The following is an 18,012-nucleotide window of genomic DNA, read 5'->3' on the forward strand; positions in this document are numbered from 1 at the left end:
TATATATATATATAATCTCTTATAGAGGCACTAGTGAAGCACCACGATGTTGCTCTCCCCCGGCTACTTCTGCACCGTGTCCTTCCAGAGTCCTGGCACTGCAATGGCCCATTGTAGTAGTGCTGCACAATGTGACTGCAACGCTTGGGTGGGCCATGGGCCATTGGTACTTTAACAATTTCACGATTCACATTTTTTGTTCACAGGGGAAGTCAATTTTGATGCACGCAACAGGGACTTAAAAAAAAAAAATGGGCCATTGCTACTGCTGCACAGACTTAGGGGAGAGAGGGGAACATGCAGAGTGCATGGTGTGGCTACATGCTGTGACCGCAGCTGTTAATAGGTAGAACTTAGCCAGGATGAGGGTGACATCGGATCAATCCACTGTTCCTGCTCTTGCCCAAAGAGGCTGAGGTATCCCTGCACAGACTGAACCTGTGCTGTGGCTGCCTACGTAAACACACTAGCACAGAAAAAAAGTTAAAATTCTAGTGGCGCGGAGGTAGCCAGTGCGGGCTGCTAGCCCCCTCACCCCCTACCCACACCCCCACACTAGTTGTATGCATCTCAAAATGTATTTTTCAGCTTTGACGTGAGTGTGCCTTTAAATGCACTGGCTACCTGTCTCCTCAAGTCATATTTTGTTTTATTGTATACCTGTGACAGGCTCAGCGTGTGTTTAAAAGATAGTTTTGCATTTTGTGTGTATTGCGCTTGTCTGTCCCGGTTTCGAGCACTCGCACAGATTACTTGTGCAATCATTGTAGAGAGCCGTGATATTGCCGAACATGTATAGCATATGAAGTTCTTATCATTCATATAATGACAGATAAATGGGGGAGTTTGCAGGCACAGAGCTCCCAGGAGGGATTTCATTCATGAGGGTTAATGCTTTTCTCTTGGCCGGCAAATCCATTTTATCACATATTTTGATGCATATTCTTTGTGTTGGCTGAAACATCTCTATTAGGCGGAATTACACGCTAGTTAAGCGGCCTCGATCTCAAGATGAGCCCGTGGTTATCGCAGCCTCAGAGCCATTCAGTATAATACAACATGGGCACTCTGAGGGTACTGCCGGTCTCAGCATGTCATGATAGTATATATATGGGATTTTTAGTTCTTCAGCAACAGAAAACAGAATATGAAACATTTTTGTATCTTAAACGCCCACCTGACATAATATCCTTATAAATGCAGAAAACATATTTTCTTGTGGGAGTTAATAATTGTGGTCAATGGTACCCCCATCCATTTTTACTGTAGCTTCTATGTGTCCGCTTCTACTGCTTACCAGGGCATAGTTGAATAGTTAAACCCATTGAATAGTAAACCTCATTTGCTAATAAGTAGGGAAGCACCGATACCGGTATTTCTGTATCAAGTACGAGTACCGATATATCAAGTACGAATACCGATACCGGAAGTCCCATCAAGGAAGCCAGGCGGTGTGTAATGACTCGCCACCTGGCTTCCTGATTAGCCAGGCGGCGTGTAAAGACTCGCCACTCGGCTTCCCGATTAGCAGGGAAATCTTCCCCATGCTTCTCGTCACTATGTGACAAGGGAGCATGGAGCCGGCTTTCTGGCCAATCAGGGAGCCGTTTAATGACGCGGCGCCCGGCTTCCTGATTGGCCGGGAAGCCGCTCCATGGTCCCTCGTCATGAGGTGACGAAGGAGCATGAAGCCGGCTTTCCGGTCAATCAGAAAGCCTGGCGCCACGTCATTACACGGCGCCCGGCTTCCTGATTGGCCAGCTTCCCGACCAATCAGAAAGCCAGGCAGCGAGTCATTACACGCTGCCCGGCTTCCTGATTGGCCTGGGAAGCCGGCTCCATGCTCTCTCGTCACAAGTGCTTCCTGATACAGGAAGTATCGGGCTAGGCATAGGAGCATTTGGGCGAGTACGAGTACTTACCCAAATACTTGGCATCTGCACTGATACTAGCATCGGTATCGGGGCATCACTACTAATAAGCCTGTACCCACTCTTATTGCTGAACTCCAAGCCAACTGCAGAGTACCGATAGATGATTTAAAGACCAAATGTCATATACAGGTGAAACTCGAATAATTAGAATATCGTGCAAAGTTCATTTATTTCACTAATGCAACTTAAAAGGTGAAACTAATATATGAGAGAGACTCATTGCATGCAAAGCAAGATAATTCAAGCCGTGATTTGTCATCATTGTGATGATTATGGCTTACAGCTCATGAAAACCCCAAGAACCCAAAATCCACAATCTCAAAAAAGTAGATTATTACATGCAATCAATAAAACAAGGATTGTACATAGAACAATATCGGACCTCTGAAAAGTACAAGCATGCATATGTACTCAGTACTTGGTTTGGGACCCTTTTGCAGCAATTGCTGCAATTACTTTTGCACGATATTCTAATTATTCGAGTTTCACCTGTAAATACATATTCAGTCAGATATTGTATTGGTAACTTTCACTTTCTTAACCTTATATCCACTTTCTTGTTGATGGCATTTGCACAGTATGCCTAAGTACCATAGCACAGTTCAATAGGAGTCTGAGTTTGACCACCCAGCCCATTGCACTCTATAATCTCATAGGCCTGGTCAGACATGGCCCCCTTTCTCCTCAGCATCACAAGCCTGATTAAGAGATATGGACATTACTCATGTATGGCGAGGATTGAGCACTGGAGTAGGAGAGCATAAAGAGCATTTCCATTAAGAGGAAAGGATATCTGAAGGCATTGCCATGAAAAAAAACAATAACATATGCATATCTGTAAAAAAAAAAAAGTCAAGGCAACTGGACTTGCTGTATTTTTCTTGAAGACGTTTCACTGGCCATCCGACCAGCTTTCTCAATTCAGAAATTGAGAAAGCTGGTTGGATTTCCAGTGAAACGTCTTTAAGAAAAATAGAGCAAGGCAAGTTACCTTGACTTATTTTTTACAGATATACCATGACCTGGATGAATGAGAACCTTCACAGACAATAACATAGGGAGGTATAAGCCTAAAAAGAGAGAAAGGTGTTTAAACCTTTAGGCATTAGGTAAGAGACAAACTGGGCAATTTTTGGTGAAATATCTGCACATGCTGATGAGATTTTGCCATTTTTAAGAATTCAGTGGGGAAGGCTTAATCAAAGTTGACTTTTAAGAATGCAATGGGCTTTAAATGTCGACTGAGTGTTACTGGGGCTCCTTTCAACTATCCTGTACTCATTCTTGTGCCAAACAGGGCTTCTTGTTGGCTGGGAGTATGAGACTGGAGATTGAGGTAAAGAGGAACCACAATGCAAACCCTTTATGCATAATTGTTCTGTCCATGTTGCCATGGTAATAGTGTTAGAGTTGGCTTTGTTTGTTAACAAAGCCATTGATCACCCTGTCAGCCGTGACATGATGTGACCACATGGAGATTCAGAGTAAGAATTGGTGATGCCATTACTCTGCTGCACACTATTTTCTTTTCTGGAGGCTCTAAATTGAGGAGGAACAGCCCTTCCACTACCAAGATGGCTGCCTACACAGAGAGAGAGACACAGCATAGAACAAGGCATGGTAAGTTAGCAATAGCGGAAAGATCAGCTGCAAGGAAACTACTGGTGACGACTTCTGTGCCTTCTTCCCACCTGTTTTTGGCACAGTTTCCAGACTTCAGTTCCTCTTTCATCATTCCTGTAGACTCGGGCAGTATCTGTACATCGCATACAGGAAGCTGAAGTGTGGAAAATCAGTGTGCTCCTTGTAGCACTCTATTAGTATCAAGTGGCCTTCCCTCTTAGCAGATGGGTACTTATCCCGTTGTCTGATACAGATATATAATGCCGCTGGGGCATGTCATGATAACGGTCTCAACGTGCTTCATTCTGCTAATGGATGAGCGCTAGTCCGTAAGTGGAAATGTTATGTAATTATGATTTGTTCCAGTGGATAATGTAAATACTTGGAGTAAGTTGTGGATGGGCTGAGGCTTCTACAAGCATGATGGATGGAGAGGCATCTGCCAATGGCTGAACGCATTGCTGATCCCCCAGGAGTTTTTACAGTCTGCCCTCCACCATGGAGGACAGGCGTGTGTGCCAAGGTGCAGTGAAAGAGTTGCCCCTTTATAGAATAGGGAACGACCAAAACCCCTAAGAAGTTTTTAAAAATGTTGGAGCAGTTGTAACCTTTGGAAGCTTTTTTTTTTATTGTCCACTAAGGAACGTCACATCTTTTGCAAGGATTATTATTATTATACAGGATTTATATAGCGCCAACAGTTTGCGCAGCGCTTTACAATATAAGGAAGACATTACAATCACAATTCAAGACAAGATGGTAAGGAGGGCCCTGATCCTGAGGGCTTACAATCTAAAAGGCAGGGGCCAGTGATACATGAGGAGCCAGCTGTGTGGGGATGAATTGTTTGAGAACGTGATGGTTGAGCGGTTAGGTTGAGGTGGAGTAGGCTTCCCTGAAGAGATGAGTCTTAAGGAATCGCCTAAAGGTGGTCAGAGTGGGAGATAGACGGACAGGTTGGGGTAAAGAGTTCCAGAGGATGGGAGAGACTTTAGAGAAGTCCTCGAGGTGAGTATGAGAGGAGTTGACAAGGCAGCTGGAAAGCATGAGGTCTTGGGAGGAGTGGAGCGGACGGTTAGGGTGATACTTTGAGACAAGGTTTGAGGTATATCCGGGGGCAGAGTTGTGGATGGCTTTATAAGTGATTGCAAGGATCAGGCCCTGTACAATCAACTAAACATCAGTTGCGTCTTTATGTTAAAATAGCATATGGTCTTTTTTAAGACAAAAGCAGAATGTATTTCTGCAAAGGCCCCCACTCTCCAACCTCCAGGTTGATTTTAATGTCAGCCCCTGCAGCTGTTTATGTACTTTATTGTCAAAAGTTTAAAGACACCTGACCATCGTTCCTCTTTGGAGCTCAATGGACTATGGGCAACCATGGGCGTTGATATGGAGTTGCCACCCCTTTGTGTCTATAACAACCCTCACTCTTGTGGAAAGGCTTTCCACACTATTTTGGTGTGCATCTGTGACAACCTGTGTCCATTCATACAAAAGAGCTCTCCGATTTCACCCAATAGGGATGCTATCTGCATGGAGTCATGTGCTCCCTGCCAGCATGGGTTCTGGCTCTGAGCTTCTAACATTTCTCAAACTGGCCCCTAGTGTGTGCGCGGTAGGGACGTACAGCCTATTTCTGGAAAAATACATTAAAAAACATTTGCACTACATCTCTGCAATACAAACACAGTTTTTAAAGACCGAGCAAGTACAGAATAAAACTCGTTGATCTGCCAGAAGCGCACGCTGCTCCAAATGTCCTCTTGTGGAATGACACCACATGTCTTTTTGTGGACTGAAATTGCAAGACTTGGTGTCAGCCCTGCCAAGTTGTCTGTTGTTAAACGACTGAACCTCACCCATTCTCTTCGTCTCCACAGCATAGGGGCTTATTGTTCTGTAGTGCAAGGTAAGAACTGAGAGGGCTTCTTGAGATAACACAGGAAGTGCGGAGAAGATATAGGGCAGTCCTGAATGTTTGACACAATCAATAGGTACTTTTCACACTTAATGAACAGATATAACAAAACTCATCCAGTGATACCGTGTTTCCCCCGGAAATAAGACCTAGTAATATTTTTGGGAAATGCTAAAATATAAGACCTACCCCGAAAATAAGACCTAGTCGTGACCTTTCCCAGGGCCGGTGGTGGCATAAGGGGGAACTTGAGCCGCTGGAGAGAATGAATGGTGCCAACGAAGCCAGGGCTAGAGGAAGCGCGGCGGCAGCGGAGGGAGAAGAGCCGCATAAGGAGATGCCTCCTCTATAGCGCCGCCTCCTGTCACAGGCGGAGACCTATTTTTGGCTGGCTCCTGAATTTTGTATTAATTTGTCCACACCCGATCTAAGATTGCGAGTTCCAGCAGGAGGCAGGGGGAAAATGTTTCTATATATTGTATGTTGTATGTTGTGTGTATGTTCATTATCCTTTTATCTAGGTATGTAGCAGTGATACACACACTACCTGTTTTTGACAGCTACAGTTGTCTGAGGAGTGAACGTGCAGTGTGTGATTGATGTTGGTGGCAGCCGACCACCAATGTGACAGTAGGGGAGGACTGACCATGTGTAAAGGGGTCTAGGAGATATGTGGTAAGAGACTGTTGATTGCACTATGCTGCCCACATGTTTCAGGTTCTGGGGGGCAGAAAGCACACTGGATGGAAGAGGGTAATGCTCTTTCTCAAGCTAGCTATACACAGATCATTGTCTAGCTGAATCGGAAGACATTCAATCTGTCGGCAAAACTTGACTCCACAAACTTCAATCTGAAAATCGAAGGTGCGGGGCAGAAAATCTGCATCCGAACATTGACTGCAGCCAATGAGATGCAGCCACTGTTTGGTTATACAAAAGCTGCCAGGAAAGCTTCCACCATCTACGCTATTTAGCATGGATGAGGGAATCAAGTGATTTCTCTCACAGGACCAGAGACCTGTATGGCTTGCTTTAGTCCAATGATCAGGCTGGAGGCAGGATGCTGACACAGGAAGCTGCAGAATCCCAACAGCGGTGTCACTTTCTGTCTCTAGCATCTCATTGGTGTGTTAAACTGACACTAAACTCAGGAGTTACATCCTAAAAATGCATTCAAGAACCTTAAATATTACCAAAAATGTATCTTATTTGTGTATCAGTCGGCTGTAGATCCTCCAATCATCTCTGAATTGGTGCTGACACTGTCCTTCCTTCTGGAGGGGGGCTACTTTTGTTCCTCATGGTCCCTGTGTGTGTTGTAAAGTAGTCACCGCTCTATGCTCACTCCCGGGATGGGCTACAATCTCCAATACAAACTAGTAAACTAAACCTGAGATTGTAGTCCATCACAGGAGCGAGCCTGGAGCGGTGACTACTTTACAACACACACAGGGACCATGAGGAACAAAAGTAGCCCCCCTCCAGAAGGAAGGACAGTGTCAGCACCAATTCAGAGATGATTGGGGGATTTACAGCCGAGTGATACACAAATAAGATACATTGTTGTTAATAGTTGAGGTACCTGAATGTATTTTTAGGAATTAACTCCTTAGTTTAGTGTCTCTTTAACAACTAAAGTGGCTGAAGAGAATTGCAGGTAATTCCTATATTTACATTCAGCATTTTGGATGGCGATGCCGTTTTGTGTGTGATTGAACAGAACTCAGTGTATTCTGTAGTAATTATAAGGCATTCTCTGTTTTAGACTAAATTTAAAGAAGAACCTGGGGAGCCTCCGCAGCCAGTCCAGCCTTCCCAGCATCCCTCACTACAGGCGGCCATACCCCAGACACAGCTCATGGTTGCCGGAGGACAGATCACTGGGGTAAGCACGCTGTCAGAACATTATTTGAGCACCAGAGAGCAAAGATGAAGCTGTATATGACTTCAGTGTGCAAGGTCTGAGATTGAGTCACTCTGATTGGTTGCTTCTAGCACCCTGATTTACCTCCACATATGTATGCAGGAACAGAGTTTAAATACTTTGTGCTGCTGTGAACCTATATTCCTTTCTATACAGGAAAATTATGTCCTGCCATTGTCATGTCTACAATGGTCCAGTGTAACCTATCCCTCAGAAATACCATTATTGTGCTGCATCATCTACTCCGTATACAACATTTCTTTATGCACAACCTGTTCCATCTTATTAAATCTCATCAGTGCAACGTTCACAAGGTTTAACACTACTCATTAGGATAGGTTATGTGTGTTAAAAGTCCTCTCCGCTCACAGCAACTGATCTTGCAGGATACACAGGGGGGAATTTATCAAAACTGGAGCAGACAAAATCTGGAGCAGCTGTGCATGGCAACCAATCAGCATCAATCTTCAGTTTGTACAGTTAATCTTGGAAAATGATAAAGAGAAGCTGATTGGTTGCCATGAACAGCTGCTCCAGATTTTGTCTGCTCCAGCTTTGGTAAATTCCCCCCAAAGTGTGCAGCCCAGATCTGATCTATTTCAGGATCTAGCTGGTCATTGCCTTCTTTTTTTGTTTTTAGATCCCCTGGTTGGGCTTCAGCAATGGATTAGGCTGAGATGTCAAAGTACACCGGTCATCACTTTAGAACTAGTAAACAGCCAGGATGAAGGACCACCTAGGGCTGCCTGTAGGTAGCTTCAGATACCTTATAGTGCAGGGGTAGCCAAACTCTGGCCCTCCAGCTGTTGTGCAACTGCAAATCCCATGAGGCATTGCAAGATTCTGACAGCCACAGATATGGCTCCCAGAGGCAAAGGCATCATGGAATTTGTAGTTTCACCACAGGTGGAGGGCCGGAGTTTGTCTACCCCTGTTATAGAGAGCTCCAGGAGCACCAGAACCTGAAGCTCTTTATTATGCAAGTACGTTCTTCAGTTCCTGGCCAGCCCCTAGTCTCTGGTTGTACCTGGTTAATAATCCATTGCTGTGATAGAAAAAAGGCTGCTGCCTCTCTTTAATATGATGTCAAAGTAGACGTAAACCTTAACTGGATGACATTTAATTTGGGTATCATAAAAGGTTGCCATTTAAAAAAATAAAATATATTTTTTATTTTTTGCTGCATCTCAGTGCTGCTCATCGCTTGCAGCAATTCCTGTCTACGTGCGCTCCAGCAATGGCTGCATTGCATTTTTCCTGGTGGTCACGACAGTGGGTCATGTCTGCATAAGTGTACTGAAATGGCCACTTAAAGTCTCCATCGGAAGCCTGTGTGACAGGATGACAATGCAAGTGGACAGTTGGGCTACATGGTTCTCCATTGGAAGAGTGTGAGACAGGATGACAACGCAAGTGGACAGTTGGACTACATGGACAGAGCGTTGTCACCTATTATAGAAAGTGCCTGATCAAAGACTTTCATGGCACGATCACCAGGGAATATTTTATTAAAAGCTGCAGATGTAAAATGATTGAAATTTTAAAATGGCATTAACATGATAAGCTTAATGGCTCATGCACGTGGATGTCTGTATCCGTACAACAGAAATGTGGCAGTCTTTCCCCCACCAGGCTCACACTGGTACTGCATGCAGCCTCCCATATAAGTCAATGACTGTATGCAGGTTAGGGCTGCAACAACTAATCAATATAATCGATTATGAGAATAGTTGGCAAATATTCTCATTATCGGTTAGTTGGTTGAGGGGGAAAAGGGGAGAGAAAGAGATATTTTGTTTTTTGAATGCAACCAATCGATTTAGTTGAAAAAAATAATCGGGCAACTAATCGATTATATAAATAATCATTAGTTGCAGCCCTAATGCGGGTATATGCCGATACTTCCATACAGCCACTCTCCTCACACCTCAGTGACAACAGTGGATGTTGCATCCAAAGTTGTACGTCCAGACGCATCGACTTATATGGGAGCCTGTGGCTCCCTAGCGTGGGAAATGCAGCCAAACACTGTGATTTTGCTGGTTGGGTTTATAGCGACTTTTGCTCAGTTGCATCTGGTACACTTAGTATTAGGGATTGAGTGTAGTTCTTGCCTTTTTTTATAACTTTTATCATGTTCCATATTTTTTTTTTCTTCTTTCTTTTTCCTACACCAATGTTAGCATTTGAGTTTCCTATTTCCTCTCTTTCAGGGCAGATAGTTCTTTCATCTCTGCAGATTGTTGCTCAAAATAATTAATTCTCGCAGATGTTTCAATCATCTGCTGAGCATTCCGGTGCCAAATGTGTGAAATGCGTTGGTTTACAATCTGCTGCTGCGGAAAGTAACATTTGTGAATGGAGCCGTTCTTCTCCTCCCGGGAAGTAGTTAGCTTACACGGTTTAAAAAAGGTCTTTAAAAGATCTGTTGAAGCAGACGGACAGATTTGTTTGAGTATTCATGTTCAAAATGTTTGGAACGTTCTTCAGAGGATTTATAAGACCTGAGTGGTTCTATAGAGCCACCAAAAGTAAAATGGTGAAAGAGCCACTAGTATTGTTCACAGCTCTGTATATAAAAGTATAAGGGGTGAAAATGGGAGCTACTCAAGAGGTTGAGTCCTCCCAAGTTGGTTTAAAGGAGAACTATGAGGTGAGTGCTTTTCACTCCTCCTCATAGTTCTAGCCGACCTGTGACAACCAGCAATGATCCAGCTCGTGATGATGTCACTTGCGCCGTGACAACCTCTGTTTTTAACACATACTTAACTGCTCGTTTTGGTCTAGGGGTGTGGTGTAAAGAAAGGGTTACCTACCTGATCCCCTCTCCCCTGGCAGTCGGTGCTTCCCTTGGCTCCCTTGCCCTTTTGGCTTCTGGACTGTCCCTCGGCATACTCGTATATAATGCAGGGCTGTGGGACCTGCATTGTATGTGATGATGTTAGCGGGCCTCTGAAGAGGCTGCGGGTGCCAGGCTTGGGTCCTGTATGAATGGGGATCAGGTAAGTGAGAGTCGTTTTCCAAGGTACCCTAGACCTTAATGAGTGGTTCACCCTAGTAGTGCGGGAGCAGCCACACTGCCGGGGGAGTTTTTTCCCCCCTTCAATGTTACAGTGTGGTTATGCTTTTAAAACCCTGTTTCTGAACACAGATTGTCATTCATGAACTTGCTGCATATGCAGACTGTGCTCCCTGTTCAGTAGTGTGGCTCGGGTTGTGCCTTGCCTTTCTTTTCTCTTAAACCAACCCTGTCGCTAGTCTTTAAAAACTTAGGCTACAACTACCCTGTAAAAGAATATTAGCCAACATTTCTGGGTGTGTTGGGTGACAGGTCCCCTGGCTGGGTGCTGTGGTTCCGTCTGCCGGCTGCTGCTTATGCAGGCCTTATGTGAGACTGTGCCACCTATAAGCCAATCAAATATCACATTTCTAGGGTGTAGGTTAGAAAATGTTGGGAGGAAGTAGACTGGTTGTTATGGGCACACATGCACGGTCCTTTCAGGTAGTATTTTATGAGCCCCAGTTGTATACTTTAGATTTACAATGAAATTGGCTGTGTATTTTTTATTCATCTCACATGACTGGCAGCCTGGGGAAATGACAGGAGAAACCAACATTATTATACAACAGGAGCCGATGGTGTCGGCGATCTCCCCGCATGGAGCTGCAGAGCGCAGCGGGGGGCGGCATCATTGAGGAAGAGAGAAGAGGGCGAGAGACGTGGAGGGGTTTGCTCTTCCAGGCTAGTCCTGTCTTCTCTATTGTCACCATACTGTAAATTGTACTGTATAGAAGACACGGTGACCTGGCCTTACCTTAATGACATTCCATTGCGTCCGTGTCTTTAAAGCGATAAGTCTAAAGCTGGGCATACACTTTGAGATGAAAACTGCTAGACTCCCCCATTTACGCTAAACTGCGTGGATGGACGAGTCTTTCCTGCCAGCTGTTATAGTTTGGTAGCCGGTGTCTGATTGTTTGCGCTCCAACAATTTACCACCTGGCTCCTTTGACAAAAGTTGATTGAAAAATGTACTTTGTTGTACCGGGTGGTGCCCGCAGGGCCACCCACAGATTGCATTTAATCTGATTTAGCAGAAATCGGCCACATTAGGACTCATGCACATTTCCGTTTACCCAGCTGTAATGGCATGGTCATAGGTGTGAACCCAAATTCTGGAAATATGGAAAATCCCTTGAAGGAAAGTTTTGTAATTAACAGGTGGGCAGAATTAGTAAATGTGCTGGGGGGGATCAGACCAGTGGAGTCCTCATGAGATTCAACATGGCAGCCCGTACATAAGCTTGACAGTATAGCTTCTGGTAAGCTTGCAGACTGGCTTCCTCCACAGTTGGTACATGACAGGTGCACTTTGCAGGATTGATCTAGGAGAGCATAGCTGCTTAAGTCACGGTAAATGCCTGAGCATGAGATGTATAATTTCGGCGCTGTTCCCCTCCGTCTTATACAGTGTAAATCCCCAGCACTGGCTGAAGGTAACAATCTAAAGGCTGGAGCATGCTATTTTCTTCACACTGACATTTTCCTATGTTATGAAAAATTATACATATTCCCCTCTCTCCTCAATGTCGCCCTCTCCTCTCAAGAACACGCTGAAAAGGAGTTTGAATGATTCACGGAGCCCGCTTCTAACACAACCTGCTGTTTTCTTATTTCTCAGCGAGAATAAAGACTGGGTGCGAAATCTGTTTGCATCTAAAGAGGTTATAATCCCTATACCGCTGCTTTACAGTCCTCCAATTCCATTTAGAAGGCTCTGTCTGTGATAGCGGAATACATTACCAATGAAGGGGGGCTCTAGAACGTAGAGGGGGGAGGAGGAGGAGGCCATTTTGTAAAGTATGGACTGGAGCAATTGTCATGGATGAAAACAGGATATTTATACACAGTGGGTGTGTGTGTGTATGTGTATATATATATGTGTGTGTGTGTATATGTATGTGTGTGTGTATGTATATATATATATATATATATATAAATTGTTTGGGAACGTGATGGTTGAGTGGTTAAGTGAGGTGGGGTAGGCTTCCCTGAAGAGATGAGTCTTTAGGGATTGCCTAAAGGCAGTCCAGGTGGGAGACAGAGACGGACAGGTTGGGGTAAAGCGTTCCAGAGGATGGGAGAGTCTCTAGTGAAGTCCTGGAGGCAAGCATGGGAGAAGTTGATGAGGGAGCTGGAAAGCAGGAGGTCTTTTGAAGAGCGGAGGGACTACTGCGAGTGAGCTATGCCCTCATGACACCCCTTAGGACCACCCTATTAGCAATTCAAAGGAGATACCTCTCTATCCCCCGTGTTCTTTTTCTGTCTTCGCTCCGTCTATTGAGTTGGAGCATGTATTATTCTCATAAAATGAAATTAGCCCAGTTGGGTTCAGCCTCTCGCGGCTGAATGGCGGCCTGTCCGGTGTGTGTAAAAATATACCAGACCATTTAACAAACGGAAGCCAGTCAGAATATTTTCTTCCTTCACTGGCCTGCATAAGCAGCTAGGCAGTGAAGAACGTTGACTGATGGTTGCTGTGGCCCTGAGTCTGCACAGTAAGAACCAAAGGGCAACATGAGGCCCTCAGGTGGAGGTTGGGCACCAGGGGATTAAAGTAAAATCTGTGGCAAGGCTATATAAAGTAAGTCCTCACTGACCTCTGTAGCTGCAGGCACTGTGGAGTAATTATTCCTCAAAGTCCAATATTAAATCAGTGAAGTTCTTGAAGTTTGGTCTCGGCACTCTGTTCTCCCCTCTCGTGTCTGTGCCCTTGCTTCGTGTTTACATTAGATATCAGCAGGTTCCCAGTTCACTGCTGGGAGAGGGAAGCTGAATACTGGAAGAAAATGAACATGAAAGTGCTTTATGATGTGAACTTCACGGATGAATAACTCCACAGTGTCTGCAGCTACAGAGGTCATTGAGGGCTTCTTTGAAAGCTCATTGCCTGCTTGCTCCAATAAAGCCTCCATTGCCTGGCCACACTTGCACCGGTTTGTACTTTTGAGGCCGGTTTGTACTTTTGCTAATGTAGACAATCATTTTCCCATCTCAGAAGACCTATTTATATCTTTATGGTTTAATCCTGCAGTTGTAATTGTGTCGGTGACATCACTGGCAACAGGTCGGTAAATCTTCTGTACGTGTGGAGTTAATGAGCCGCACGCTTCCAGGAGAGCTTCATACATGGTTAGAATAGCCAATCAGGCCATACAGCACTTTGCAATAATCAGCGGTCGTCTTCTGAGCCATAAAATAATTAACTCTTGGAAGTGGCATGAGGTGAGCGGCTGGCCCCACATCATCGTGGTCTGCTCCAATCGGCAGATTAGGATGATGGTGACCTGTGTATTTTTCACCTTGAGCCTGCCATAGCTCGATGGCACTTCATTTACAGCAAACCCCAAACACCGTTCTGAAAACCCAGAGAATTTGCTGAGATATGTAGGCCGCTAGTTCTGATTTCTTCTTCTGAACATGCCAGATACCCGGCTGCCGTACCTGTGATCGTTGTCACCGGAACAGTTGTCTCTGTTGGGGAGATTTTCCCTGTCATTGGTGGGAATTCCTCTTGCTGGGGATATTTTGCATCACTTGCTGTGTGGCTACAGGGACAGGAAGTGAGAGTAAATCTTTCCAACAGGGATCCCGGAGAGCCATAAAATCTTGGCAAAGTTTTTAACTAGGGATGCTCCGATATATCGGCCAAAAATTGCACTTTTGGCTAAATGCCGAAACTGCCATTTTCCTGCCGATACAGCAGCGCATCCCAGGTTTCTTTCCTCCCTGCTGGGCGCGGCTTTCCTCCCTGCTGGGAGAGAAAGTGACCGCCGGCCAAGCGCTGCGGGAGGAGAGCACTGTGAGCGGCCGGTGTCTCTCCTCCCATACCGCTCAGCCGCCTATTACAGTCCGGCAGAGCGGTGTGGGAGCGGAGACAGCGCTGTCACAGGAGGCTGAGCTCTCCTCCTGCACCGTCCCGCTCAGCCTCCTGTGACAGCGTGTCAGAGAGGAGAGCAAACACTCAGTGATCAGTGATCGCTGAGTGTTTGTCCATAACTGAGGACAGAGTATGTTTACTATATCCTCAATTTTGAATGAATGGGAAGTGAGCTAAATCACCTCCTGTTCATTCATGATTGTGGTTATAGTAAACACACTCTGTCCTCATGTTATGAATGAACAGGAACACTGAGTATAAAGGATTCCTGATCATTGATAACGGGATACAGAAAAAGAGATTTAGGACTCTGTGTCCTCAATCTCTTTTTCTATTTTAAAAGGGAAATATCAGGGGTCTCTTTAGACCCCTTATACTTCCCCGAAGTCCCTAAAAGTAAAGTAAAAAATAAAAATATTATTCTTTTCGGTTTTTAAATTTCTATTTTGGTGGACCTCTAGTTTTAACCCTTTTCCACCAAACAATGTTGGCTGGAGTTCTATGAGCAGCAGATCTGTGATGCGTTTTGGTGAATCTCATGAACTGCATTTTGTATGGTTTTTGTCAATTTGTATACATTGTTATTATGTAATACAGAGTCAGTCCACGGCATGCTGAGCTTTGTAATGAGAAAACCCCGCAATGCCTGACAGCCCCTATACAACAGACTGAAACAGAGCGTCTTCTTCTAGGGAGGGAGTTGTCCATGCACCATGTCACTCAGCAGTCTGTGTAATCTCATCTCTCCTGCTCTTCAGGTTTATTTTTAATGCAATCGGCTCAGTTCACAAAGGTGACACAGTAGAATAAATATCCTTACTTTCAAAAAACTTTACTTTCAGTAGAGTCCAATGAAATTTGAGCATTACAATCACACGGCTGCAAGTAGTATGCCTTGGACTGGTTTTGAAGCTCTGTGAATTGGGCCCACTGGCTTCTGATAGGAAACTCCATGTCATTTCTAGAGTCTCTGTGCTCCTGCAGATATTACATTTGATATATTCATAGGCAATATTTTGCTGCTACCAGGTTTTACAAATTGAAAAATGTATAAGAATAATAAATAATAAGAGACACTGTTACCTTTCCCATTCTTTGCAAAGGGACGCTCTCGACCCACTGATTCTCACCTTGCACGTACTTCCACAATGCATCCTCCTTCGTCACAGCGGCACTAAAATACCATTTCTCGCCTGGTGGTAAAAGCCAGAGGGAGTGGTGAAGGCACCCTCTATCATGTGACCGTGCTTGGGCATAGCGATTGGCTACTAGACCCGAGTATTGTCACAAGGAAGGAGGTCACATGCTCGCCCATACCTGGAAGCACTGGGTTCTCTGGCTGCTATGAAGGAATGATCGGTGGGGTAGTGTCATCAAGGCAAGTGTCAGAGAGTCGTTAGGGGAAGGGAGCAGCATAGCAAAGACGCTGTCATGTAGACCTATAGGTGCAAAGAAAGCTATATATTCTGTTTAAGACACCAAGACAAAATTGTACTTTAAAATAGACACTTCCATCAAGTTCAACCAAAGACAATATAAAAATGTTAAACCTTGTATGCTTAGACCCCTAAACCCACAATTGATCCAGAGTAAGGCAAAAATGCTTATAAAGTGTGCTTCAACTGTTTGCCCTTTACAGCAGACATGCATGCATCAGCATTGGTGCAGTTGCATCCTGTGGGATCAGCATTGGTGCAGTTGCATCCTGTGGGATCAGCATTGGTGCAGTTGCATCCTGTAGGATCAGCATTAATGCATTCCCCTCCTGTGGGAACAGCACCAGTGTTGGGGCAATCACCTGGTGGGAGCAGCATCAGTGATGGTCCATTCCCCTCCTGTGGGAGCAGCATCAGTGATGGTCCATTCCCCTCCTGTGGGAACAGCACCAGTGTTGGGGCAATCACCTGGTGGGAGCAGCATCAGTGATGGTCCATTCCCCTCCTGTGGGAGCAGCATCAGTGATGGTCCATTCCCCTCCTGTGGGAGCAGCATCAGTGATGGTCCATTCCCCTCCTGTGGGAGCAGCACCAGTGTTGGGGCAATCACCTGGTGGGAGCAGCATCAGTGATGGTCCATTCCCCTCCTGTGGGAACAGCACCGATGTTGGGGCAATCACCTGGTGGGAGCAGCATCAGTGATGGTCCATTCCCCTCCTGTGGGAGCAGCATCAGTGATGGTCCATTCCCCTCCTGTGGGAGCAGCATCAGTGATGGTCCATTCCCCTCCTGTGGGAGCAGCATCAGTGATGGTCCATTCCCCTCCTGTGGGAGCAGCATTGGTGCAGTTGCGTCCTGTGGGAGCAGCATCAGTGATGGTCCATTCCCCTCCTGTGGGAACAGCACCAGTGTTGGGGCAATCACCTGGTGGGAGCAGCATCAGTGATGGTCCATTCCCCTCCTGTGGGAGCAGCATCAGTGATGGTCCATTCCCTTCCTGTGGGATCAGCATTGGTGCAGTTGCGTCCTGTGGGAGCAGCATCAGTGATGGTCCATTCCCCTCCTGTGGGAGCAGCATCAGTGATGGTCCATTCCCTTCCTGTGGGAGCAGCATCAGCATTGGTGCAGTTGCGTCCTGTGGGAGCAGCATCAGTGATGGTCCATTCCCCTCCTGTGGGAGCATTATCAGTGTTGGTGCATTTATCTCCTATGAGAGCAGCAGCGTTGGTGCATTTGTATCCTGTGGGAGGCTTCCACACTGGTACTCGGAGCAGGTTAGCTCTGCCCCTGTAGCTGTGGGTAGGCTTCCTGATGAGGACAATGTGATGACGGTTTGTGAGTTCAGCCCAGTTCACAGAAATCCTAATAATGTGAGAAAAGTGCATGATTCTAACAGGCTAAATCTAAACGAGAATGTGGCCCCTCTCTTGTGATAATAGAGCAGGGGAGATCAGACTACACACACAGCTGAATCATTTACTGCAGGGACACACTTTTTCTAGTTGAGCCTGGCTTATCGATTTGATTACAGGTTGTCAGCAAGCATGCAGGCTAATAACAAAATCCCAGCATGCTTTGCAGACTCTGAGCCATGGATGTTTATGAAATGCTGATGTGTATCTGGTTGTTTCTTACTGCGTCTAGCGCTGGTGAATTGACCGTCTTTCTTTTTGTTTTCCTTCTCTTGCAGTTAACACTGACGCCAGCTCAGCAACAGATGTTGCTACAGCAGGCACAGGCACAGTTGCTGGCCGCTGCAGTGCAACACTCCGCTAGCCAGCAACACAGCGCGGCCGGAGCCACCATCTCAGCCTCTGCTGCTACTCCGATGACACAGATCCCCCTGTCCCAGCCAATACAGATTGCACAGGTGAGAGCGCCGATGCTGAATGGTCACGTTCCCGAGTCATAGTCATGGTGGCTCTTTGTGTAACTACATGTTTCTGCCTTTAGGACCTGCAGCAGTTACAGCAACTTCAGCAGCAAAATCTTAACCTGCAGCAGTTTGTATTGGTGCACCCGACGACCAGCCTGCCGCAAGCGCAATTCATCATCTCACAGACGCCGCAGGGGCAACAAGGTAAAACTTTCAACCGTCTCATGTTTTTATTCTGTCACCGGTCTCTAGTGAATGGATAGGCTGCATCCTCAGTGATGTCACCGGTCTCTAGTGAATGGATAGGCTGCATCCTCAGTGATGTCACCGGTCTCTAGTGAATGGATAGGCTGCATT

At 45.7% G+C, this 18,012-nt stretch overlaps 1 protein-coding gene across 3 annotated transcripts in view; it reads left to right on the top strand.

Moving 5' to 3' along the window:
- The window catches only part of POU2F1 (POU class 2 homeobox 1), a 61,703-nt gene that overhangs the window by 24,931 nt on the left and 18,760 nt on the right, over positions 1-18,012 (top strand). For 2 of the 3 annotated variants that reach the window (XM_018572265.1, XM_018572264.1), the window contains 3 exons: positions 7,244-7,363; positions 17,470-17,649; positions 17,733-17,859. In XM_018572265.1, the coding sequence (XP_018427767.1) occupies positions 7,244-7,363; positions 17,470-17,649; positions 17,733-17,859 (427 nt within the window). The remainder of the gene's footprint in view (positions 1-7,243; positions 7,364-17,469; positions 17,650-17,732; positions 17,860-18,012) is intronic. The other variant, XM_018572266.1, reaches the window with a different exon arrangement.

The sequence above is a fragment of the Nanorana parkeri genome, unplaced genomic scaffold (assembly GCF_000935625.1).
Source record: "Nanorana parkeri isolate BGI_ZX_2015 unplaced genomic scaffold, ASM93562v1 scaffold1983, whole genome shotgun sequence".
NCBI lineage: Eukaryota > Metazoa > Chordata > Amphibia > Anura > Dicroglossidae > Nanorana > Nanorana parkeri.